Genomic DNA, 27,470 nt, shown 5'->3' on the forward strand with positions numbered 1-27,470 from the left:
ACAGCAGACTTCTTCACAAGAGTAGACAAAAGATACAACCATCTAGCAACGTTCTGCTCACCCCAACAAGCCTCGTCTGAAGCAATAATGATCACAGTCCTTCCGCTGAACACCCAAAGCTGTACAAACTCCCTTTCGCTTGGGAAGTCCAAACCTCACCTTTCACTTACAAAAACAACCAAATAGAACTCTCAAATCAGGAACCTGCCACAGAGTTTAATAAGAGAGCAGTTTTGAACACCACTCTACCCCCCAAAGCTCAATCCTGCCCTTCCCAGTTTGTAATACATGGCCTTTCCTCCTGTAATTTGGAGAAAACACGCATACGGGCTTCTGCAAATGCATCTGAAATAGAAATTCCTCTGCACTTCTGGATTCATACGTGTTACCAGGTGGGTTTGGGTTCATTCAAAAATAAAGACCTGCAACCTTGAAGATAAAACCTTAAGCATTATTAACTGCACTAACGAACAGCTTTGCAAAAAAATATTGAAGGAACAATATTGTTTTCACAAAGATACAAAATTCAAAATATAAAGCTTAATACACTTCTCTTCTGCATCAAAAACTAGTATACTGTTCCATCAGTTCCACAGAATTTAATGCGCCCTTTACCTTCACTTGAGGTGACAGCTGTTAGTGGTAGCAACCTATTTTAGCACTTTACTCAAGCAAAAGTGAAAGAAAGTGAAAAAACAAGATCGCTCAGAGATGAAAGAAATGAAATTAGCTGGAGCGATTAAATAAAATTCTGACTTGCTATCTTATGTAGAAGACTGAGGACAGTAGTACTAGGTTGCTATGAATTAGGAAGAGCTTTAATCACCAGAGTGGACCACTAAATCTCAGCACTTGGTTCAGCATATAAAGATTTGAGACTAACCAACAAAACAAGCATAAATTAGCTAGACCTGGCATCAGTACCTTAATCATATGTTATCTTATGCTTCCATACAATAATAAACTACTTCAGTTCTTAAACAAGCTCAAGTAACCATTTGATTCAATTAACTGGCAAAAGACTTTGCAGATTACTTTCGTCTCTATCAGGAAATATTTTCAAGTTCAGAATAGGAACACCTCAAAGATCATAAAGAACACCCACAGACAAGAATAAATTCCATTTCTCAAACATCATGTGAATAATACACGATTTTTTTATTTAACTACAGAGAAAAAAGTAGGAGAAGTGATCATGGCCTTCCTGTAAATGAGTAATGTCTGAAGTTTTAGAACAACAAAATCATATAGAGACAATAGTTTAAACAACAGATAAACAATGAACATGTGTCTTCAGCATACAAATACTGGTTTTGTTTGAATATTCCACATCAATCAAGTCATGAGTCATTTCTCAATGGACAGGATGCCAGTTAAGCCAGAAATACAAGTCCATCAACAAAAAAATTACTCAGAAAAAATGCAGAGCTGGCAAATAGTGCTCTATTAATCTGAGATGATGAGATCCCACCCCTCCCTCTTCTCCAGGAAAGTTATCCATCTAAGCCTTAGGAACCTCAGCTTCAAGGGATGGCACTGCATCACACAAAAAGCTTGCCTAAAGTTATAATTCAGAGAATCACAGAACAGTTGAGGTTGGCAGGGACCTCCAGAGGTCCAGCACTCTGCTCAAGAAGAGCCACCTGCCCAGGCCCATGTGCAGACAACTTCTGACTAACTGCCTCCAAGGATGGAGACTCCACAACCTCCCCAGGCAACCTGTGCCAAGTGCTTCCTTATGTTCAGAACCTCTTGCATTTCAGTTTGTGCCTGTTGCCTGCCACTGTCATTCATATGAATGAATATGGTAATGCACTTAAATAGATGCAGAAAGAAAAAAATAAAAGAAATGTACTATTTATTAGTGTTAGTTTTTAGTTTCTGTACTATACTGGACACAGAACAGGTGTAAAATGTATGCTTTTAGTGGAAAAAGCACACAAATTCAAAATGCTACATCTACTAAAGATTGCTTCAATAACGGCTAGAAATTCTCAAACATTTAACAGTTTAAGTTTTATAACTTGAAAGTTCTAAAAGCATTTTTAACTAACACATTCAGATTATTTTTGTGGACTGACTCCTATTTTTCTTCTCCTGCCTGCACCCATACTCATTATTAGTCAGGTCCATTAAAAAACAAGCAAACAAAAAAACAAAAAAAAGATTAATCTTCCTAAAATAAGAGTTACTGTACCTTTATTCCGGGACAGTGAGCAAAAAAAGCTTCTGGACTTTGAGAGTGATACAGCGCACCATGACCCACACAGCCCCACGGGGCTCTGATGGTGAGGTTTCCACAATTAAACAGATCTCCAGAACGGTAACGATATTTTGCTGCTTCGTTAACAATCTGGGAAGATATATATATACAAAAGTAAAATTCAATGCCTTTAGTTATACATCATTAAACCTCCACAATACATTAGATCTAATTATATCATCTGCACAATGTATGGGATTCAGAGGACCAAACTGGAAGCAAAGGAATCCTCTCAGTGTAAAAAGAAACATTTTCCAAAGGAAATGGAGCAATGATACAGTGCATTCAAGTCAGATGCCCGGGCCTCAGGAGCAGCCATACAATACAGTTGTTCCCCCATTCCCATACTGCCAATCAGCCCAGTTCAAATCTGTAGTTTGTCCCGTGGACACATGGTTGGCTGCAGCAGCATAGAAGTGAGAGAAGGTGGTGGAAAGACACAGCTGAGGAATGTAAAGCTGCTGAAGCCAACACAGCCACAAAATAAAAAATACAAACAAAGAGACATTTGCTTCAAACCACATATTTAATTTCCATTATTCAATAAGCCTTCAAACCAGCCTTAATACCTTTCTGTTTACTTAAAACATGCATAAATATTAGTAATACAGTTGTGGATATATTTACAAAAGTTACATATTCAACCCAAATCTTAATGTTAACAGAGGATTATTTTAAACAGCCATAAGATTCCTTTTTACTTCTCTCAAATTTATTAGTACTAACCTGATCAAATGCTGGAAAAATGTAATCTGCAAACTGAATTTCTGCAATGGCTGTGGCGCCTGCAACAGCAATTCCAATACCAAAGCCAACAATTCCTTGTTCACACAATGGGGTGTTGAAAACTCTATCTTTACCTATAAAAAAATAGATACGCCACAATTCCTTTAACATACTAGCTCTAAGTTGAAAACATAGCCCCAAAAATATTCAAGTTATAAACAAGTCACCTGCAATTAACCATATGGCTATTTAGATGGGCTTTTTTAGGTATAGGAACAATAAATGTCCATTACAGGTAAAGACACTTTCATTTGTAACAGCTCAGAGGAAGACAAAGAGAAACAAAACAGATGCACAATTTCTGTAACTTACAATGTTCTTAATACTTCAAGGAAAACAATTTGTTCTGATGAATATACAGATAAGCATGTATACTCCTTATGCTTATACAGGAGGAGTAAAGAATACTTACAAGCATTAAAAAAAGCTTACAAATATTTTTAGTTCAGTTTTTTTCAGGCAGTCAGAATTAACTGTCAAAGGCAGCTGGATCTCCAAGAGCATCTGTAGAAAAGTATCTTGTCTCTTGCCCACACTCCCAGTAATCAGTGCCCAGTCTTACCAATTTCCTTTTATAAGGCAAGGCTGTGCTTACTAAAGAATTTGGTTTGTCTCCAAGGCAAGAGAAAAGAAAGCTGTTTTTGCTGTTGGAGGCACGAGACTGGAAATTAAATATTTGGGGGGTTGTATCTTCCCTGTGGGAGTCCAAAAAGGTCATTTTAGCCCTGACATATTTCTGGGCCACAGTAATTTCAGATTACAAATGTGCATCAGTCTAATAGATGGCTGAAGACAAAATTGTTCAGTTCATGAAACTAAAAACAAGAAGGGAGGGGAGGGAGATGAACCACCACTAGGATATCCTTTATAAGATATATTAACAACTTGCCAGCAGTACTGTACTCCCTTGGCAGATCAACAGGAGAACCTAGTTACACGATTAAATTTTCCCTTTGCAACACTGGGAAATAGACAGTAGGTTTCCATAAGAGTCCACTGTGCATGAATATGCCAAGACACCAAACTGGATGGAAAAAAAGTGAGCATAGAGTACACCAGTGGCTATGAAATAAATTAAACAATAACTAAATAAGCATGAAATAACTAAAAAGAAAGACTAAACTCATCAATTAATAATTAGCAGAGTTGTTACTATGAAGATGCCTAATTTCAATAGCTACAAGTTAACTAACTAGAGAAAAAGAAGCTAACAAAAAGTTTCAGAAAGGGATGACTTGAGGAGACCATTGCCCACAGCTGCACTTGCGATATATTAAAGGGAGGCATGTTTTACAAATCTATAAAATACACATCTTTTCATCTTCACCCAGCACAGCATTGTCACTGCTTGTACCCTGTCCACATGCTTCACCTGGTGTTTTGAGTTTCATACTTCAAGAGCTACTTTGTTTAGGGTTGGTTTTTTAGTTTGGACTGGTGGGTTTTGTTGTTTGTTTTCAGGGGATCTTTTTTGATACATCCATAATTAATTTTTGGCTCACCCTCTGCATTCCTCTCTTTTCCCTCCACCAGGAACATGACTAAAATACCACTCATTTAAGGCAAGTAAAAAAAATGCCATTGAATGATACTACAATATTGGTGTTGCCAGTGAGGCAACACAAGCCAACACAAGCCCAAAGAGTTACCACAACTGCAGAAAACTCCACAGTTTTGCATGCAAGACAGTGGAAACATTTCCAAGCACCTTTAAGATCATCTTTTTGAAGCGAAACACCATTTTCTCGAATTAGTCATTCCAAACTTCCATGACTTCTACTAATTTCTTATAAATCAGTGTTTGAAACAAAAATCCCTGTGACTTACATACAGGCACACAGGGCTGCTTCCTGTTTAAAAATAAATTTCCAAGAAACCTTTTAAATTGTTTTAACTTGGAAATCCTGCTATTGCTGCTGGAGATAAAAATGTTACCACAGCTAGCTCAGTAATTAAAACTGAATTCCAGATTAACAAAATTATTGCGTAGCTTTTGAAAGAAAGTAAGGCTTTGTTGTCTGGATGTCAAACACAGACAATATTACTCTGATCAACTCTGCATCACAGCGAAGTATCTTGTAGGTCAGAAAATGTTTTACCATTAGCAAAACCTGCTAGCTCTCATTTCCAAGGTATAAGAGCAAGCTGATCTCAGTAACTTCCAGATATGGGTCATCTGTACTTTGTTTTATATATCCTGCAAAAAAATAAATCATCTTTGCAGGCATTGTGCTCAAAAGCTGTTCAGACTACAAATGGCACAGGAAGGGAGAATGGCTGTAACTTTGTGGTGCTGCCATTTATTCTTGCTGGACATTTATTTTACCAGCGTGCTGCAGTAACACTGCTCATCCGCGTATTTCTGTTCTCTCTTTACTAGTACTACCAATGTCTGGCAATGTCACTATATAAAAACAGCCCCAGCCCTGAAACATTTTCATTCCAAGTAACAGGAAGACAGAATGCTTTGGGAAACCCAAAACTGGGGAAGATATTTATAGAAGAAATGATTTATTTTTATTGTCCTTGTAATTAAGTTATGCTCACTTCTGACAGACATCAATTGTGTCTTGGTTTTACTGTCAGGGATTAACAAAAATAGTTCAAAAAGCTTCACACAGGAATCATCTCTTCCTTTAAGATCTGACCAAAGGGGAAGATTTCAGTCACCTTGGTACCATGCTTCTCCCATGTAGAGTATGAAACTTTGTCTTTCAGGGCTATTTAGTCCCATTTCTACAGAGTAAATAGATCAATGAACGAATCCATAGAATGCAAAAGGAAAATAATGCCATGGAAAGCTGAATGAATGTCCAGAGCAAGGAGAGTGCAAGATTATTTTTGAACCTGGAAAAAGTGTATACTGTGTAAATAAATTGTTCTCATTCCTAAAGGATGGCTGTAATCTCAGTCCCCAAGCCGTGCAGCATCCTCTGGTGCCCTCCCTCTGCTGATAGATGTCACAGGTAAGGACACAGGAACATCAACCACCTGTGCAAAGGCCTCACCACCATTTGGGAAGGCGGGGAAGTCCTGCTTGAGTGCAGCCACAAGAGCTGTCCCTGTACTCATATGCAACTGTGAAACTATAAACAGTTGGCAAACTTCTCCTTCCCTCTTTATTACATCTAGAGTGTTATGAATTAGGCATCTTATTCCCCTTCTCTTTCACAGATTCATTTAAAATCTTCATTTAAAACACTTTGTATTTTAATGAACTAAAAATGCATTAACAAGACATATTACACTTCCCTACTTCTTAAACAGTCTGTTGGTAGATCAGTTACATGATAATTTGATATAGGATGCAAGCAGCAAAGAAAACACTGGAAAAAACGAGACTACAGAAGAGACTGGGGGAATAAAAAAAAAAGTGAAATTCACAGTAAATTAAAAAACCTAATATTCTTACATTGAAATCAAAATACTCAATCGGCCTTCTTCATGTGGATTTCTATTCTATTTTAACACATACTGATTTACTGAAATGTAGTTAAATGTGGTTTAAAACTCCATCATGTAGCCTACATAAATAGACTAATGTCTGAGCAGAATTTAAAAAAATATCATTAAGAAATGCCCAGAAGTCAGATCATACTGAGCTTACCTAAACTTATTCATTAGCACATTTTTCACTGAAATTGCCTGATGTGTTGGTTCTGTAAATAATTTTATATCATCACAAAAATGGAAATGTATTTGAACACTCCTGTAAAATGAGCTTTCACCTTATAAAAACTTCAAAATTAATTGTTTAATATCAATTTGTGACAAGTGAGTTAATTTAAAAGCATGTTAGCTCCACCACACTAGCTTACCCCTCTATGATTTGGAATATAAAGGGTGTCCTAACAAAACCGCTGAAATATTATTGAGGTATTAGAGGCAGCATGCTGATACCAATGGAGTATGTTGAAATAAATAAAGTGAGAGTCACTAAAAGCACACGTGAAATACAACATGACAGTTATAACAGGATCAGTTTGAAGCAGCTAATTTGGATTTTGGGAATGAAATCCTGAAGTGCTTTGGCTTAAAACAGTGAAGAAAGAGCTAGGTAATTGCCATTGAATGAGATTCATTACTCAGGAATGATTGCGTTTTTACATGTACAACATGTACAACAATAATACCGATCCCTTCTTAAAAGCAAAACCTAAAGCACTTCACTGTTTATTAGGTGGGAAACCAAGTTTCAAGGGTTGGGTTTAGGGTTTGGTTTTTGTTTTGTTTTGTTTCATAAAATCCAGCCTTCTAAGACACACAGTATTAGGATAAAACAAATTTATTAATTTCCCCAAACACTGAAAATTGCATGGCATGGTTTTAACCTTCTATCTTTATTTATACAATGTGAAAATCATTACTCAAGCAAATTATTTAAACACTGAAGATTTAAAGGCATTAAGACAACGCATTGTTAACTTTTTCACAGGAAGTCAACTTCGATAAAGAGCGATTCACATCATCCTTTGTAAATCATTCACCCAGCTGAAATCTGACCCAAGCAGACAAATAACCCAGAGATACTTTGTCTTTCGTATTTCATTTCCTTACCAATGAAGAAACATTTCCTAAAACCTTCTCTTCTCCTATTACCTGCGTCAGCCACACAGCTCAAAACAAGCGAAGACAAACTCTTTAAGCTGACCTGTCACTGCAGGTGTAAGCGGTACTTCTACTTTATCGGAAATCAGGTGCATCAGCCTCTGAAGACAGACATCATGCTGGTGTCCCATTCAATTAACCTGCCTGGTTTTGTAAACATCCCTCATTTCAGCCACCTGAACAGGCTGGTGCCCTTTACCATGTAGCAAGGGAAGCAATATGACAAACAGGGCTATGTGAAAAAAAGGACAATTCTTCTTATCTCTCCATGCCAATAAATCAGGAAGATTAGATGCATGTTAAGTGAGTGAATAAATACCCCAGAAGTGTTGCCTAACAAGGTAAATATGGAAATATTAAAAAACATTAAGGAAAAGGCAGTCTTTGATTAAAAGCATTTTTTAAACAACTATTCATCCTCCCCGATCTATTTTTACCTAAATAAAAAAAAAAGACTGATCCTTGTGATTTTCGGAACAAAGAATTAAGTACCCCAGAAATGTTCAGACTCCAAGTGACCCTCTGTCTAAGGGGCAACAGCTTTAATGTCTTCTCATCCTCCACAAAGAAAAAGTTTCATAGCAACCTAACAGAACATGTTTACAGGCATATGTAGTCGATTATTGTGCATTCATGGTTTGGCCTGCTTCATCTTTATTTGTTCCAAGCAATCAGGAAAAAAGTATTTCAAATTTTAATATCTGCAATAAAACATGTTCCTGTCTTAATTTAACTTCAAAAATGAGATATTCAAACAATATCAGATCTCCTAAAATCTTAACATACCACTCTAGGCTTCAAGTCTGAGTAATTTCGCATTGCTCTGAAAGAGCCTTCATGGGATGTTTCAAGTGGTTTGAGGAGTACTGCTGGCACTTCAGTCAAAGGATGGCATTTTGCTTTGTTTTTAAGATACTTCTACATCACTTGCATTAAAAAAGGCATCTTAAAAGATGTCAGTACTGACTGACATTAACAATATACCTGAGCAGCATTTTATTTATCCCCGTGAACTCATTACCTCCCATTTAAAACAACTATTATATAGAAGAGTCCAACAAGCTAAATATTTTCTATCCTCAACTGCAGCAACCATAGATGCATGTGGAGAAACAGGACTGGAAAGAAAAGGAAGTCCCTACAGATCAGTTTCTTTGCTACTCACTGGGGACTTTGTGTAGAACATTCAAATAGAAATAACATTTCAAATCAGTCCTGCCTTTATAAATCTATTCTAATCCAAGAATATCTAGGATTTTTCATAGAGGTACACCTACGTAAGTGTACTAATTCTATTCCTTAATATATTTAGCACAATCTATCCAACATTCAGAATTTCTTGGATCCACAATCACTTTTAAGCCCTGTTTTACAATTGGTGACACTTGTTATCTTCCATTTCTCTGAGACCACGTGAGAGGGTAAGCATCCCAGGGAGTAGTTTGGTACATTCATATTCAGCTCTTCTAGAGCTCCTGATTGAACACCAAACAGTTCTAGTAATTTTTTATTAATTTTAATCAATTTGTTCCACCTCTTCTTTCGATATCCTAATCACAGTTCCTCAGCTTTAAAACAGGGTGTGCAACGGCCACTGTTCCTCTATAGTGAATACCAATAAAAACTCATTGGCTTTCCAACTGAATATGCAAACTTCAAATCTACATGTCCAAAGCAGGGCTTCAGTTTCACAGAGACAGAGATGGTTTCCCTCTCAATCTTGAATCCTTGCACACTAACATGCCATGCCATTTAAAAAGCATCTTTTTTCAGAGCAGCCCATGTTACAATATATCATTTCACCTGCCTAACCGATGTAAACTTATCATATGAAATTAAAATAATTTCATATCAAGTATAACTACTGATGATGAATTTAACCTACTGTGTGTAGAGTAATACAATTCACAGAATTGAGCTTTACTCCTCTGCTGTTCTTCCTCGATCCTGTATCCTACAAGAGTTGCACAGACTGAGCCAAGAAGATTTGTGTGCGCTCAGACACCCACAGCAGGCTCTGAGGACTCAGCCATTCCTCAGCACTCATCTAAGCCAATGCGAAGTCTCAAGTCAAGTGCAATGGGTTGGGTCTGTTTTAGGAGAAATATATATCCACACACACACAAATAACTGTGTATACGCAACTTATGCTTTCAAAAGAAGTTCAACATTTAGTTACTGTGAACAAAAAATTCATTCAAAGTTTGATTAATTAGTAATTAATTCCATGGCAGGTTGCCATCACTCTTTCCTTAAATATTCAAAAAAGCTACATTATAGCAGTAAAGATACATGAATTAGCAAAAAAAGTGACCAAGAAAAGGGTCAGAACAGAGATTTACATGCACTAAAATAAATTAGCTGCTTCCTCTTCTGCTGCTGCAAAATCTACTGTCCTAGAATAGTCTGGGTTGTAAAGGACTTTCAAAGCTCATCTAGTCCAACCCCCTGCAATGAGCATGGACACCTTCAACTTCAACTCCGGGTTGCTCAGAGCCCTGTCCAGCCCACCCTTGAACATCTCCAGGGATGGGGCATCTACCACCTCCCTGGGCAACCTGTACCAGTCTGCTCTGTAACAAAGGGCCCAACTTCTTATTCTAGACAGAAGTTTTATATAAGTCAAATGACAAATAAGTCTTTCTTATTCAGTTTTACTTGTTTACAGGAGTCTTAAGCTTCATTTGGAGGAAAAAAAAAATATCACTTGCACACAAAGTATCCTTCTGAAGTACTAATCACCACAGTATCGGCCAAAGAAAACCTGTTCTGACAGATAACTGCTAAGAACAGGAATTCCTCACAGGTCTGTCATCTATTCCACTGACATAACCAACATTTCTGAAGAGTACTTCAAGTAAATTGAAAGTTAAAAACAGCTGAAGGGTAAGTTTTCCTTTTAAGTCTTCCCCAATTACCAGCTACAAGGCACTCATACATTTGAACGGACATGAATATTTGAACTAGTAGTTCTAGCTCAAAGCATTCTGGAGACATCATTCCCTTACTGAAGATGGTGCATTTTTCTTCCAAGAGCTCCAAAGAATGAACTGCACTTTCAACTCCTCTCCCCCAAGATTCCTTTAGGAGAGAAGCATGTTTATTGCATTTTCATCTAATCCTTACTCTCAAAGACCCTAAATATTATCAGAGTCAGGAGAACTGCTGGAATACAAAGAATACCATGATGTGGAGTAACGTCCTCAATTATCTACAAATTCTTATCATCCAGCAGTTACTGAATCGCAGGTTTGGAACGAAAGGAAACTTCCTTTCTAGTAAATCTTAGTAAATTCTTAAAAGTTGTTCACAGCATAAACTTCACATTAAGCATGTACTCAACTGTCAGGCTTATAGCCCTTTGGATGAAGGAAGACCTAGGAAAGTTTATTTATTAACAGCTTTACCTTCCTAAGGCAAATAGGGAAAACATGCTTTCCTGGCCCTCTCCTCCACTTCAGATTTTCTGTCATTTGTTGCAAACTAGCATCCCAACAGAAGCTAAAGAGTAAAGCAGAATTTAAAAAAATATATATATTATCTAATAATCTCCCTTTCTCAGAGAAGAAATGGGAGGGCTCAGGGAAGGTTAATGCAAAGCTCTGGTGTGACTTTGAATACCAGTAAACTTGCATGTCATTTAATCCTTCCATGACGAAAAAGCAGCCAAGCAGTACTATGAAGAGAAGGAAGATCGAATTATTTTCAGGTACACAGTGACAGATGAAATAGTGATGCAAAAGGGGAAACTGACTATATAAGAATAAAGAAAACTCACTATGACAGTGGTCAAATGCTGGAACAAGCTTCCAGAGAGGTTGTACAAGCTCCTTCCTTGGACATATTCAAAACTCAGCTGCACAAGACCATAAACAAGATAAATGGGCTCGACATTGAGTACTGGTTTGGACCAGATGTCCTTTAAGGTCTTTTTCTTTCAACCCTTATTATTCTGTGATTCACTAACGGCCCCAAACAGGGTTACATGCTGACTGCCCAAACTATTTATGTCTGTTCCTGTCCTGCGGATGGAAGCATTTCATGACATTGATAAAAGAGAACTGATTCAGCTTCACACTGTTAGAAAAACATTCAATAAGCAGCTCACATCAAAGTGGCAGATATGTTCCCCAGAATTTGTTTTTACTGATGACTATGCAGGTAGCCCACTGCACATTGAATTCCTTATCATCTGGCTCATATACCCAGCTGTATCAGCCTAGAGAAAAAAAGCACAATGTCCAAGTGCACCAAGGCATTCAAATGTTCCTCCAGCTACGATTAATAACATTCCTTGCTCAACCGCAAAAAAAAAAATTTTGCTGTGTGAGAAGCAAACTTGCAGAAAAACATAATTGATGACAACGTTAGACATGCAAAGCTATACCAGATGACAGCTTACTTGCATCCGCCCTAATATTGACATCTACCAAACACTTCATGTGGGTATAACCAAGAGACAACGTATCAGCTTTATTTAAGAGGTTTGTGTCCATTCCCTGCATTTTCAGCATATCTGCAATATTACATGACATGATAAGAGATCCAACAGGAAAATACACAGCAGTTTCCAAAGCAAAGTACTGCAACATGTTGATGAAAATTCTTCCATAATACGCTGGGTACACTACCTGGATGACAAAGCAAGGAATAAGCAAAACTGTCAAATACGAGGCACCCTCTCCCATACTCCTCAGTATCAGTGGTATAGAAACACTTCACAGTAGATTTGAAAGCATGCTAGACCTACCCTAAATTATGAAGCAAATATTCTCAACATAAAAGCAAGGATTTAATGCTGCTAAAGTAGTACTCAGGATGAAAGTGCTGAATGACCTGTAATCTGCGGTAACAAAAACATATTATGGATCTCACTTGTAACCAGGCCTGTCCCTTGATAATGCAAAGCATGTGCATGAGAAAAATCGATAAATTGGTCTATACTTGGTGTTTCCATACAAGTGTGAAAACTCCTTGTCAGGTTTTGAGGATGTAATGTTTCTACAAATTAAAAAGAAAGGAGATCTTCTATAATAAATGACTGGTGTTTTATGTCAACCTGGTCACTGGAAGACTGCTTTGAATCAAGTTAAATTAAAATTCACCTGCTCCTCAAAGTGCTTCTGTTGCAAAGCTACTTAGAAAATTGACTGGACTAGAATGGTAGCCTTGACCTTTTTGACACTTACAAGCTTCTAGCAAATTACTTCCAAGAGAACTCAGAGTTTCACTCCCTATAGCAAAGTCTGCAGCACCTTCTTAAACTGAAGTGGTGATAATTAGTACACTCTTATCACCGACCTCAGAGGCAGAAAAAACAGCAGACATACTAAATTAGTCCTACTTGATGAGTACAAATGAAACAGAGGGCACACTGATCACAGGACTAACCAAGGAAACTGAGGATCACTGAATCCCACATAATAAATAGTAAAGGCATAAAGACAGACATTTAAACCAAGTTACACAAACTGCGCTTGCAGACCTGGAATTAATACAGCCTGTGAATACTAATTATGCTCATCAATTTCATCTTGTGTCTTTAATACATAAAGTTTCCTCCTACTTGACACTATATTACTAGAATATTACTTTTTAAATGTTTCACTGCAAGTATTTCCTGAAGTGGAAAATTCCATTTTTATGACGCTCAGCAGCACATACATTGCTGGACAAAAAAGTATCTTGAAATACTTTAATATGTTAGAAGAGCTTTCTTGAACTCTGTACTGAGTATCAAGTTCTATATTCAAAAGTAAGTTCCTTATCTTTCCCTCAAACGGGTTTACAACATACAAAAAGAAACAATAAATATTGTTAAGTCTCAAACAAATAAAACTGTTTTCACAGCAGGCACAGTATCAGAACAATTTAAAAAATAAAAACAAAACTAAAATAAATTCTGTCTAGCTCTGACAGAGACTGATTTATATCAATATCCCAAAGATACAGTGTACAAAGACATACCACATTTCATCAACTTCTCAAATAACTTTTTTTCTAACTGTAAATCTTAAGAAAATAATTGGCTATTTAAGATGAAAATGAACGAAATGTACTGTTGTGTAATGAGCCTGGAACACGTTCTCCAGATGTTACTGTTCAAAGACATTTAAATAAATCAGAGTAAGATGCAGATCTTGCCAAACTGCTCCAGAAGAACCAGGCAAGCAAGCTGCAGAATTCTCTGCTTAAATCCATCCACAAAGAAACAAGGGTAACCAAACTCCAGACTACTTAGGTTTTACTCAATTTCTACAGAACAACTAGCTATTTTTAACTTTGAATAAAATGTTCTATTCTCCACTTAAGTCCACCATGTCAAAAATTCTGAACTACTTCATTCTACCGTGTACAATAAGCTAGGAAGGACCAGCACCTCTTTTACCAAGAATCAAGTGTTCCCTGAAAAATCTCACAAGTGTTTACACGTTAGACACAAGGTCTACAGAAAAACAACCAGGGATTACAGTGGATCAGACACCAGAAATAAACATTAATGCTGCAAGACAAGCTAGCATTATCATGAGATGTATCAATAGAAAACTGTAAACAACCAAGTTTTATTCAGTATGACCCAGAGTAGTGTATTCAGTCCACATCCTTCAGCTGCAGCAATTAGAGTCCAGAGGAAACTGATCAATAAGAAAAAGCTTCAAACCATAAGAATAATCCCACACTGGGACCTTGTGTGTGTAGGGAAGCCAGAGAATCTCCATCATCGAAGGCTAAGAGCAGCCTTTGCCAGCTGATCTGTCCCAAAACATACCCTGTGTCTCAAAGATCTAATTCTGTAAGATGGGCACAAAGTAGAGGAAAACAAATATGGAAGTGATAAATAGAATCATTTTTAAAGCATGCAGCTGATTGCTAATGTGGCTAGGTCATCATGACATAAGTATGTTATTTGCTTGTTAAAACTGTGGTTTCATATGCAGCTCAGTCAGTTGCTTTTTGATGTGTTTGAAATTTTCCACAGGGGAAATCTCTGATCTAGCTCCCCCTGCCCTCATGAGATTCAATACAAGTGTTATTCCTTATCTTGATTTTCCTTTTCTTCTGTGATTTGCCAATTTGTAAGAAAGTATCCTGGAACAATAGAACAGACTCTATTTACTGTTTACTGTACACTCCCTATCTTCTTCACACTTCTTTTTTTTTTAAATATGGTTTGAAAGAAAAAAACCTTACAAATTTTAACTACACTTCTATCTGCATCAAAATAGTAAAGCATTGGAAGGATTATTTATAAAAAAAGCCTATATGCTTGAAGAGAATTGGGCAAGAAATGAATTAAATTTCAAGTTACATGTGCATACTTATTGCACCCTTACAACTACATATGGGAATATCTATTTTAGCTATGAAAAACAAGTAAGGAGGAAAAACAAAATTAAAGCTGCTCATTTCTCATTTCCTAGTGTCTGCAAGTATGAATGTCTCCAGCCATCTTCTAATTCAGAATTACCTGAAACAAAATGATCCGAGATTGTTGGCTTTTTTTTTTTATCCCCACATATAGGAGTGACACACAGCTGTTCTTACCGAGTTTCACTTTACAAAGTGTTCACCCAGAAAAGAAGCAATAACTGGCTGCATAGCAGTACAACAGAAAGGACACAGGGAATAAAACATGCACAAATGGGCAGTCAGCACCACACTGCTAATAAAGGCAGCAAACATCACTCTAGAGCACATTACCACTGTTACATGGAAACCTTATAAAAAGCATTTTGTTCTAATTACTTGTTATGAGAGCACCATAAGCTGCTGTGGGCAATACACCTTTGTAAGCACTGACAAACAAAAAGAGGAGGACAATAACAGAGCCCAAACAGAACAGCTAAAAGACACCAGAACAGACAAAAATAAAAGGCATGAATGAAAGACTCTCCAGCCGGTGATGCAATACTATTCCAGAGGGAGGAAACCTATACTCCTCTTGTGATTCCTTGAACTTTTAAAACAGGGCCTATCAATTCTATAATTCACCATTAACTTGAGTAATACTGAATTTACAAATAATGTAAACCACCTTCACGTATAAGTTTCGGAATCACACTAGCTACCTGTTTTCAGGCCACTTCATTGGAATAATTTTATTCTTTAGAGGTCAGTGATCACCAATACTTGCATTTTTATTCTAATGTGTAAGAGCACTCCCTATAAGCAAGCTCTCATTCCTCTAATTAAAGAGAACCTTTTTCCAGTCTAAAAACTCTTTTTCCTACTCAAATTCACCATTCACAAAGTTCCATCTTACAGGGACCGGTCTAGTGCTACTTCCTTGCCTTACACAACTCCAGAAACGTATTTTCTCTTCCCAACACCCTTCTTTCATTTGAGAATTGATCAAATGTGATTGCACTTCACCTGCTAGCTCCTGCAGCCACTATCACCTCCTGCAAGTTGGTAATCAGTAGAAAGAGATTTGGGGATTTTTCACATTTTCACCTGCTGACCATCTTTCTTCCAACTATCTTAATCTCTGCTAGGTGGAAAATTCAAGATAACTTTCAGAGGACTACACTCTTTTTTTTTTTTTTTTTTTTTTTACTCCAGTTTTTCAGATACATTAGCAGGAACATGAAAAGCTGTAACAAGCTCTCACTAGACCACCTATAGCTAGGAAAGCAGTCCCTAAAATGAACTGCAATCTGCTTTCTTAGTTAAGAGACATAAGGCACAAACACTACTTCTGTTCTAAAGGGAAACCACCAGCTCCCTGCCTGTTCAAATTTGCATGAAATCTTAGCAACAAGAAAAAACAAATTCTGGTCTTTCAAGTTTCCTTACTAGGTCATGTTTCTGCTCTGTAATGCAAACATTTTGGCAAACATAATAACTTCCCAGCTTTTGACTGAAGCGTAACATGTATATACAAATGTGTACATCTGTGTGAAAGAGATCTGTGTGTAACCGGTAAGACCTACAAACAGCTCTGGTATTGGAAAGCCTGTAAATAAGTATGCGTTAGCAGGCAGACACAAATTACTATAAATGTATATTTACTTTTTGAGATAACAAAAAACATGGACAATAACTCAATCTAAGATTCCAAATTTTTTAACTGTATTCAATTCTTCTATTTCAAAAATCTGTGTGAGTTTGGTTTCTATCACCTACCCAAACCTCAAAGTCACCACATAAGCAAAAAAAAACCCTCAGTCTCCCCAAAACACTACTATGGGGAAAGACCTGTGAAGCCAATCTTCTGTTGGATTCTCAGAATTCTAAGCAAAGGCTGATCCTATTACACACACTCGGAATATTAATCTTTGAACTAGTCAGAGTGCTTCTGATCCTTACTCTTGGCAAAGGTTTTTGACATGGCTGTAAATGCACATTAGAGCCTCCCTTCAAGCACAGACCAGAACGGTATTAGAGACAAATCTCTACTGAGGCAAATGACTACACAGGACTTCTTCATAAGGAAGCCCTCAAACTGTGTTTGGAGATGGCAGAGAGAGTATTCAAGGAAAATATTACATATAGTTCTCTTTGCCTCTTTATATAATCTCAATATCTTCATTTTTGCCCACAGTAAGTGAGATGGGTCTTTTTTTGGAGTTACCTCCAAAAAACTGCTCTGGCATTCTTCTGAGTAGCCCTCCTTATCAAATACAGTTTCTGCTTTTCTTGTTTCTCAGTCTTGTCTTCTGTCCACTTTCTCCATTTTTACCTTATCCTCTATTTTTTTCCTCCCATTTCTTTACTTCCTATCATCTAATCCCAACTTCATATCTCCTCTGTATTTTTCTCCTGTGGATGATACTAATCTTTACATGCTGGAATTTTATTTCACACTTCAGGCAGAGCAATAGGACACAATTATTTACACTCCAAGATCATTGTTTCAAATCCATCTGCAGACTCAAAGACAAACGTACAGATAGCATTTTCTTCAAAAGACCAAAATAATAATGTACTTCCCTTTTTTTTTTAAAAAAAAAAAAAGGTGTGCACACATTACCTAGGCTACAAAAATACAGTAGGCAAGGAAGCAGGCTATCGATCAGGCAGTTTACATCTTTGCTCTAGAGATGGAAAACATTTCCAGTCAGCAAAACTATGGAACAGTAGACACTCAATACTTCAATAAGGATATTCTACAGTTTAGAGTATGCAACCTTTGGAAAATTGCGACAATCAAAAACCTGACAGGAGGTGATTGGGAATGAGACAAGAAATAAGAATGTGCCTTCCAGTGTGCAAGACCAGAGTGAGGAGACAAAGGAATAAAAGTGTACCAGACTTATTTCCCTTCCCTTAGCTGAAAAGAACTATCCACATAAAAAATTCAGGTAGCCTACTCATCGCCAGGAAGCAGTATTACATAGCAACAGATTTCTAAGCAGTTGTTTCATGCAAAACATACTAACACAAATAGAAGGATCATGAGCAGCAAAGTAATGACAGAAAACTGGAATTTGTCTATTTCAGATGTTGACATAGGAAAAGAAACTTCCACATACTGACTTATTTACATATGATTCCTCAATTAAACATTTTCAAACAAAATTTCTGTAGCATGTCAAAAATTCATCCAATCAAAAATTAAGATTTCTTTACAAAGTCAAAGACCTTGACTTATTTCACTTACTAGTACAGGCCTCTAGCTATGTTTATATTACATTACTGTATACTCAGGCTTATATGGCCTTCCTGGAAAAAAAAAAAAAAAAATTAGATTTGATGATAGATTTATTCTAAAAGCATATTTCTTCAGTCTCTCCAGAGAGACTTCAGTAATAGTCTAGACAGTAAGCAACATATGTATGGTACTACTATTGAGTATTAATATACTAAATTCTCTCTACTATAATATTAGGTGATATTCAGACCTTGACCTCTATAAAAGGGCTTAAAAAAGAAATATCGCTTTTTATCAAAATAACTACTTATAGGCATAGACTGCCACCTAGTGATTTTATTATCTACAGGAAAAAAAAAAAAAAACACACAAACAGAACCACCTCCTTCTTTCAGGAGAGGAGAAAAATCTTTCATATTTTACATCACCATATAGAAACAACATTGTACTATATCACTTGTGTCTCCTATTATTATGTTGACGGTACATGCAGGCAGGGCATGAAGCAAGAAGAGTCACTGTTTGTAATCTTCCTTGCACAGGTAAGATCCATGAGGTTGCTTGTTCATCAATTCTTTCTGGAATTCCTCCTCATTTTACATGGACTCTAGCCTTTGCATAAAAGAAGCACTGGATCCAGAACTTATTTAATCCCTAAGACTACACTGGCAGCCAGCCACACCTCTCTTGAAATTTTGGATTTTTTCAGTTTTTACACTTCCAGTTTTTCCTGGACCTCCACATCATTGTAACTATATTTTCAGTATATTCTCTAATTCATCTTTGCTATTCCCTCTCCAGCCACTGCCTGTTTTCTACATAAATACTAATACTAATATATCCAAAACTACTTCTGTTTCCAAGGATGGAAAGGAAAAAAGTCCATTTACAAGACTTCTCTCCCATGTATTATTCTCTTCACCCACAAACCATACAAGGGTACAAAAGAACAGAGATACTAATATGAAAATAATGTCAGATTTAAAAGTTAACTTACCATATTTGTCTCGCAAGCCAACTGTACACCTGAAGACCCCACCAAAGGCCACATCTTCACCAAATATTACTGGAATGTAAGAATATTAGAGGAGGCTGATGTTACCACAATGCACCTTATTTTTAATGAACATGTTTCAGAGGTTTTTATAGGAGACACTAATGTAAGTAGAACGTAACATTTCATTTTACTTCAATATTTATCTAGACCTAAGCATTCCTCATGCACAGCCTAACTGTAACAAATAAAGAACCAAGGTTAATGAAGAATAGTACAGCAATGCAAGGATGTCTCAAAACAGAATTCATGACACTGATGCAGCTATACTTTCATCAAACCATCTACTTTTCTGAAATATTCTACAATATATAAATCTAAAGGAGCAAAATTAATTTCAATAAATGATTACATTCAATTACTAAAGACTCATTGAAGTCCTGTTCTGTTTCAACTGCTAACCACTTGCATTCTTCATCCACAGATTTCAGCAAATGTAGTGTTTCAAAAAACATCATATGGAAATTTTCTTCAAACTACCAATCCAACATGAAATTTCAAACCTTCTCCAAACATACTTGCTAGATCCTCAAAGAGTGACTTCAGAAGAACTCCTCTACAGAAAAGATGGTTATCTAATAACCAGAACAACTCTCAGCATTCAACACTACTATTTTTATAGTGTGGGTGACGTAGCAAATCAAGTTTTATCACTAAAGTAATTTCCTTTAAAATTTAGCTTCATAACAACTAGTCTGGGTTTTTTTACTTTGAATTTATGGAATGACGATGTCTAATTTTTCTTAAAACAGTTTTGTTATTTAATTCACAGAAATAAGTTTTGCCCATTTCAATTTTTTTAAGCATCTACGAGATGTGCAGCAGTATCACCAGCTTGTATGAATTGGGTCCAGTTCTGATAATTCCCAAATTCCTCAATACTCTCCACGTTCTAAAGGACACAAAATAATGAGTTAGTCTCCTCGCCTTTCAGATATTATTTAAATAAAAAAATTTTATGATTGCAAGTACTAAAAGGATTAACACACTTCTAGCAAACACATTAATGACACTACTTAAAGAAAAATAACTTGTATAATGATGTAAAATCAATGCAGTCATGGAGTTTATGACTGAAGTATGTCCCCGGATCATCTCTCTAATTCATTTTTTATAGTAATCTGTTTGGGTTTTTTATGTACTTAAAATCTTTGTTAGGCCTTTCCGTTACCATCCAGACACTTCTGAGCCAGCTGGCATAAAAAAAAATCCCATTTGATGCTGGTATCAGCAAACTCGCATGGGTTTACTTGTTCTGTTCAGCCACTGAAAAGATTTTCCCAGACAGATTCTAATTCTCCTCAAGTGTGAGGACTTCCACTACTTAAACAACAGTTGCTCAATTCCCATACAACTAAATACATATGAAGGACATGCTTTCTTGTTGCAAGAAATACTAATTAATTCAGTAAGCAGGGTGACATTGACAACTTGCGTATCCAGACCAGAGAACTCCAACATGGTCCTGCAAAGGGCTTTGCAAAGATCCAGCCCTGCAAAACTGAGGATCAAGACTGGAATCTTCGGGCAACTGAAAGACTGAGGATTATATATGACTTTAGGTTCCTGCTGGATTAACATTCTACTTACTTTTATATGGCTGATTCTACAGAAATGGTACTAAAATCTCTTATTGGCACTAATTTACCCTCAGTTGTCTAAGTTTAATTTAATAAAGGTGATCACAACACAGCTGTAGACCTAGAAGGAATGCATACAGGCATAGTACTGGACAGTCAACACAGAATTTGTCCTAGCAGATCAGCCGATTAGTCAGGCTTCAAGTTGAGCAGTGGTTCAAGCAGTGCCAAAAAGAGTTACTAACACACTAAAAAGAAAAATCAAAATTACACAAGATCATACAGCTTTTGCAGTTGTGTTCATGACATTAAACATCTCTTTCAGATATCTGGCCATCATCACGCCTTTGTTATGACAGCAGAAGTAAGAGACCTCCTGTTATGTGTAAGAATTAAAAGTGGAATAAATAATTTTGTGGAAAAGATTTTAGGAAAATCCTTTTAAATCAAGTTATGATGATCTAGTTTTTTCAAAGCTATAGGTTATCCGGACTGCAAAAGCCTAGAAAATCTTACCTTGGCTACGCTCTATGATGAACAGAAATCAGTAAAGTTGGAAAGGAATTTTGGAGGACAGGGAAGGAAAGAAGGGAGAATGGACAGTACGAGGAATACATAGTCTCTGAAAAATACGATTTTTTGAGCACAGAGAGTTGAAGGAATTAAAAAGTAAGATTTATATTTTAAAAACTCCTTTATTTACTGGTGGGATTCAAGCTGCCATCAAGCACAGTTCACATCAGTAACACCAGAAGCACATTAAGCAATATATCTTTCTGTCCCTGCTTCCAGGTGAAAACCACCCAGCTAATACAGAAGACACACTGCACCTTAGATCACATAATCCATTAATAATCTGTTAATATAACACATTTTTAAGTTTTGCTCGAGATTGAAGTGTAGAAATAACTTATTAGAAAACTTAAAAGGCCATGAGAAATGCATTTAATATTGTACACAAATAGGCAAAACAAAATGGAATTTATATAAAGCAAAACACACTAATAAGCATAGCATACCTGCAGTCGGATCTTTGGCTAAAGCATTGTCCAAGGCACTTGTTATGGATTGGAAGAGATTCATCTTCTGAGTTTCCCCTGTGTGAAAGTGATAATTTAGCCACTTAATTTGGTTCAAAACACATAGTACATTAGAAAACACTGGTGCAAAATCTGACTGAAAACTTAGTTAACAGTCATAAACGAGATCCCTGTTAGAAGCACCCAAGACTCATTTGCTGAATAAACTTCAATTATGGGATAGATGAGACTGAGCGTGGTATACTTGGCAGTCCCAAGGACTATAATTCTATTACCCCACGCTCAACCTTTTTTCAAAAACTATGCAGCTTTGCAATACTTAGTCAAACATTAGGAGCAATGACTTTTTAGGAACAATGAATTTTTCAAAGGAAGAAACTATAGTGAAGCATTATTGTTTTGAGGATCGGGGTCCTTTCTGCTAAGATTCACCAGATCTCATTAAGCTTATTTCCTCATTCTTTGGTTTTTTTTTTAAGCTTCAGCCTTTCCTGTTTACAGACATTTGTTATTATCGGTAGTTTTCTAGATCACCAGTCTGCTCTCTGGATTGCACTTTGAAAGTGTCAGAAGCATCAAATCCACACTCCAAAGAAAGAAAACTTGATGCTGAACAGATACACTCAAAATGGGTAAAGTAAATGCACCAGACTGCTGTATTAAAATCTTCTGCAGTAAGGACTGAAAGAAAACCTTCAAAAATCAACAAAGGCTATTTGAGTGCCCACCTTCATTCCAATGCTGCAAGGAAAACCAATCAGAGCTGAAAGCAAAGACGGAACAAGACAACAGCGCAGTCCCCACTGTTGTGACTAACCCACATTCTTGAAGCAAACAAAATAATGCCTTATCAGAAACTGAGTTAATAAGAAATTGCCTGGCTGATATTTGGTAGCTCTTTAGCTGGTAAAACCTCTATCTAAGCCATGACTCGAAGCCACAGCCCAGAAGAATATTGCCTATCAGCACACACAGCATACAGCATGTTAAAAAAAAAGTAAGGTGAAGATCCCAGACAAACGTGAGAACAGATGGCAGAAATCAGAAAGAACTACCTTCTGTTTCCAGAAACTACAGTTTCTCTCAACAACCATTCAGCTTCCCTTCCTTAACATTAGCAATTTTTGTTAAAGACTCCTGTCATGCCACATCAAAGCTGAGTAGCTGCATTCCAACATATTCCCATGCTTGGTAGCTTCACCTGTTACACTTTACCCTTTAAGAGGAGGAAAATGCAAAAAGAAATGTTCTGGAAACAGTTCAAATCATACAAAAGCGACAAATAATCAACATTCACAATTTCAAGGGAAGGAAAGCTGGGGAAACCCAGTTGTTTCTCTCTTTCCCAAGTAATCCACATTAGCATTTAGGTTATCTTTTCCACAAGACACAATCCTTCCAGTATTGGTTAGAAATAAATGCCTATTATTTAGGCAACTCTCCAAAACTCCACACACTGACTGAGCTGACCTGCTTATAATAAAGGCCTCTGCATAAGCCCTGGCAAGAAAGGAGAAACTAATTGTGCCATTTAAATTTGAACTGTGGAGTTGGAGAAGCATTATCTTAATAATATCAGTATCAGCAAAACCTTATTTTACTTCCATTATTTTTCACAGAATTTCTAAGTGTGCTTTAAATCAAAGGGAAGTAGCTTTCTATTAGTAAATGGCAACAAAAAACAGCCTGACCCACTAGAGCTTCCTTGGTGTAATCTCAAGTAGGGATCTGCAGCACACAGGCTTTGTTTCGTGACACCTGGGATGCCCATATCTCCCCATGACTATCAGAAACGGCCAAGACTTTTTTCAGATTTAATGACCAAGCCGGAACAGCAAAGGCTAAGTAACACCTTTCTAGAAGACGGTGCAGTTCACATGAGAGAAACGGCTGTTGTGCAGCTGGCAGGTTTCTTCCAGGAGAACTTGGCACTAGTCAGTTGCAGGGATGCACCTCAGAAATAAAGTCAAAACACCAACTTTCATAGTGAGCTGTTAATTTCCAACTAATCCGTGTTTACTTTCAGTCGTGGGATCGTGAGGATGAACTCAAACATTTCACTAGACAGCAGTCTTCTAATGACAGGTTTATTACCACGTTCATGACTTAAGCATGCAATAAAAAATTAGGGACGGACCTAAGTCATTAAGCTACAGCTAGAAGCGTTACCACTGAAACCTGAGAGGGGCAGGGGGAGGGCTCGCTGGTCTGAGGAGATGCGGGTAGGCCGGTAGGAGCTACTGCACTGACGGCCCAAGAACAGTTCCCCAAACCGCCCCAAACGGTACCGCTAAAGCGCCGAAGCGGCCTGGGGCACCATGGCCCCGGCAGCTGGGACCTTCCCACCCACAGCGCTTTTCGGTAGAAAAACCCCGGGTGGAAGCAGAGGGCATCGGAGCCACACCGGAGAAAACGCACCCAAGCTGAAGGAGCCGCCGGCCGGGGTCTCGGCCCCAGCGCTGGCGGCGGCTGCCCCGCCGGGAAACGGCGCTCCGCGGTCACCGCCGGCACCAAGGCGGGGCAGAGCGGCCCAAGGCGGGGCAGGCGGGAAGCACCCACCATTTTCCCTCCCACCCCAGCCGGGCGGGCGGGCGGAGGCCTCCCCGAGAAGGCGGCGGCGGGGCGGACCCGGGAGCAGAGCGAGGGTGAGGTGGACCCCGGCCCAGTCCCACTCTCACCGTACGCGCTGGGCGCCGGGTCCGGCTGGAAAGCGAAGTGCGCCGCGGAGCGGCAGGGCGCGGCCGGCAGTGGGGGCAGGCGGCTCCAGAGCCCGCCGCGGCAGCGAACCGACACCGCGGCCACCGCGGGGGCGAGTGCCCCACGCAGCGCCAGACCCACTGCCGCCATCACCGCCGCTGTCAGGGCCCGCTGCGGCCACCGGCGCGTTCCAAAGAGGCGGGGTCCTGCGCAGGCTTCCTTATTGGCCAGCAGCGGGAGGAGGACGGACCAATCAGAAGCCGCTCTGCCGTGGGTGGGAGGGTGGGAGGGATGAGGAAGAGCTTATTCCGCGTGCGCGGGCGGCACGCGGTTGTGGAGTGGGGCTGCCAAGGGGCGGAGTTACGCGCGCGGCGTGCGGGGGCGTGCAGCATGCCCTGGAGACGGGAGCGACCTCTGCGCGTGCGCAGTTGGGGCCGCTGGGTCCCGCTGGGTGCCGGTGGTGAGTGAGTGGAAGCGGCGGTTCCCTGAGGGCGGCCCGGCGGCGACGGGCGCTGGTCCGGCGCGGTGGCTGGGCCAGGCGAGCGGCCGATTTCCCTCTCTCGGTGGCGCTGCGGGTAGCAGTGTGCAAGGCATCGGGGAGCGCTGAACCCGACCTCGCCTGTCCTTCGACTCTGTCAGAGCCGTGGCTGAAACGTCTTCACCTTTCTTTGTAAACTTTGTTCTTAGCTTCCACTGAGGTTTTGATGTTGCTACTCTAACATTGAGGAACACTGAATAAATGTCTGAAATCCTCAAATTCTACCCCAGCACATGGTCTGGAAGAATGAGAGACCAGCAGATATGATGTGTTCCCTTTTGCTTTCACCCCATGTCAACTACACATCCAATTTCTGAGTCAGTCTTAATTACTCTTCTTGCCCAAGGTCTTGTTTTGCAAACACCCTTGCTCATAGCTTCATTGCCTTTCTTTCAGCAATTGAAATTACGGTCTTTCATATGTACGTATTTTCCTTGCCAGATTTTAAAAAACATTCTTTCTCATGTTCTCCTTTCGCAAAAGCACTGCATTCCTTCTTCAGATGCCCCAGTCACCCAGGTGATGCTTCTCACTCTGCTGCAGCAGCTTTTCTTCCTCCGTATGTCTGTTGTTGCCATGTTTCGGTTGCCTCCACATCAATCCTTTCCCTTTTACCAATGCTTTACATCTTGTCCATGCAGGTGCTTCTCCATCAACCCCTTTCATGCAGTCTCCGACACATACGATGAAACCCTTTCAGTTGTTCTTCCTTCTCTGTGTTGATATTATCTATAAGACTGACCACACAAGGTAGAATTTTTACTCTGCTCCAAGAACTCGTAACTCCAAAACCTTGCCTCGGAGAAAAAGACTGGAAACTAGAATGATGTATATATGGCATTGTCTCTTTGAAATGAGAAGGCTCATATCACTTACTCTTTAGCATGCCCTTTATCCTTAGAGGCTGCTGACAAAGCACTCGAGATCATGGGATCGAACAAGTTCTTTTAACATTACCCACTATATCCCATGTAAGCAAAATACTGATGAGTGTCTAACAGAAGCGAAAATTTTAATAAACAACAGAAAAACAATCTCTTCAATGAAAGAGTATAAATGTCAAATGCTGAGATTGCTTCCATCTCCACTGGAAGACAAAATATAAATATTTGAAAAAGTTTAGTACATAGCAAACATAACCATCAAATGATCTATAACTATATATCTGTATGGTAATAGTATAAGAGATTGCAAATATCCAAATTTATTCTTCAAGTAATCATTTCTTTCAGTAAGAAATGTATCTGAGCAAGAAGAATTTAGTTATATTGCACATCATTGTGGCCAGATCTGCAAAATTTACAAATGGAGGACAGTTAGTATAGAAAAACACTCTCATTGTAAGTCTGTCAGTTGTTGGACCTTTGAATTGCTAAACTCAAATGATAAACTACGAGATATATTTGGTGTATATACTGTTACTATTTGTCAGGATGTATTATTTATGAAAGATTGCAATAACCGTGATCAGATATTTCAGGAGATGCCTCAACACAGGCAAATAAAAGGATGCTCCTTGTTGTCTTGGTTCCGTGACTGTTGTCTCCTATATCTGATGATAAATGGAATTTGAAAAGCAAAATAATGGTTGTGCAGTCCAGTATCTTACAGAGGAAATTAGGCATTTATGATGGAAGAATGAAAAGAAGAAATACCTTCAGTAAGACCTGTTCACCTGCTATTCAGACCTAGGTGAAAGAGCAAAAAGTCTCTGGAGATGAGGCCCGCCACCTAAATTATTATTGCCTTTTGAGTACAAAAAGTAGTTTGTCCACATGGCCTTGGGGATTTACACTGGTACTAAAAAAGGAAATGGGTGATCAAAGAGGTTTGTCTAAATGTACTTTGGCTGACGAATACGTTAGTGGAGATGAGTCCTACCATTCATGTCTTCCCAGCTCTGATGGCGGTAATAATTATATCCATGTTGTTCCTTCTGTATGTGATGATATTCCAGCAACTGCAATTATGTTTTGAAGACAGCTTTCTCATTTGGAAGTTGTTCACTCACTTAGGGCCACTTCTGGTAAATCTATACAACAGACTTCTAAGAGCTGAAATCAGCGACATTCCCCATCTGTGTGTATTAGTCATTACGTGCATCCTTAGTGTTGACAACCATTAAAAAACTGTGGCAGTCATTACTATAATTTCTGAATAATCATGCAGAGCAACTAATGAGGATCTGATGATGACTGCAGACCCTACTGACATTGACCAGATTATGCCCATGTTTATGCCAGCATTAATCAGATGGAAATCCTTTGAAGTCTATGTTGTTACCTCTGATTGACACGGATCTACTTGTGA

At 38.5% G+C, this 27,470-nt stretch overlaps 1 protein-coding gene across 1 annotated transcript in view; it reads right to left on the reverse strand.

The window, feature by feature from the left end:
* The window catches only part of BCKDHB (branched chain keto acid dehydrogenase E1 subunit beta), a 112,191-nt gene extending 87,388 nt beyond the window's left edge, over positions 1 to 24,803 (reverse strand). Inside the window, exons 1-5 of the mRNA XM_065835748.2 lie at positions 24,604 to 24,803; positions 21,905 to 21,982; positions 19,249 to 19,317; positions 2,990 to 3,123; positions 2,198 to 2,353 (exon numbers count right to left, since the gene is read on the reverse strand). Of these exons, the coding sequence (XP_065691820.1) occupies positions 2,198 to 2,353; positions 2,990 to 3,123; positions 19,249 to 19,317; positions 21,905 to 21,982; positions 24,604 to 24,772 (606 nt within the window). The 5' untranslated portion in view covers positions 24,773 to 24,803. The remainder of the gene's footprint in view (positions 1 to 2,197; positions 2,354 to 2,989; positions 3,124 to 19,248; positions 19,318 to 21,904; positions 21,983 to 24,603) is intronic.
* Between the last annotated feature and the right edge of the window lie 2,667 nt (positions 24,804 to 27,470).

Source organism: Patagioenas fasciata, chromosome 3 (assembly GCF_037038585.1).
Source record: "Patagioenas fasciata isolate bPatFas1 chromosome 3, bPatFas1.hap1, whole genome shotgun sequence".
Lineage (NCBI taxonomy): Eukaryota > Metazoa > Chordata > Aves > Columbiformes > Columbidae > Patagioenas > Patagioenas fasciata.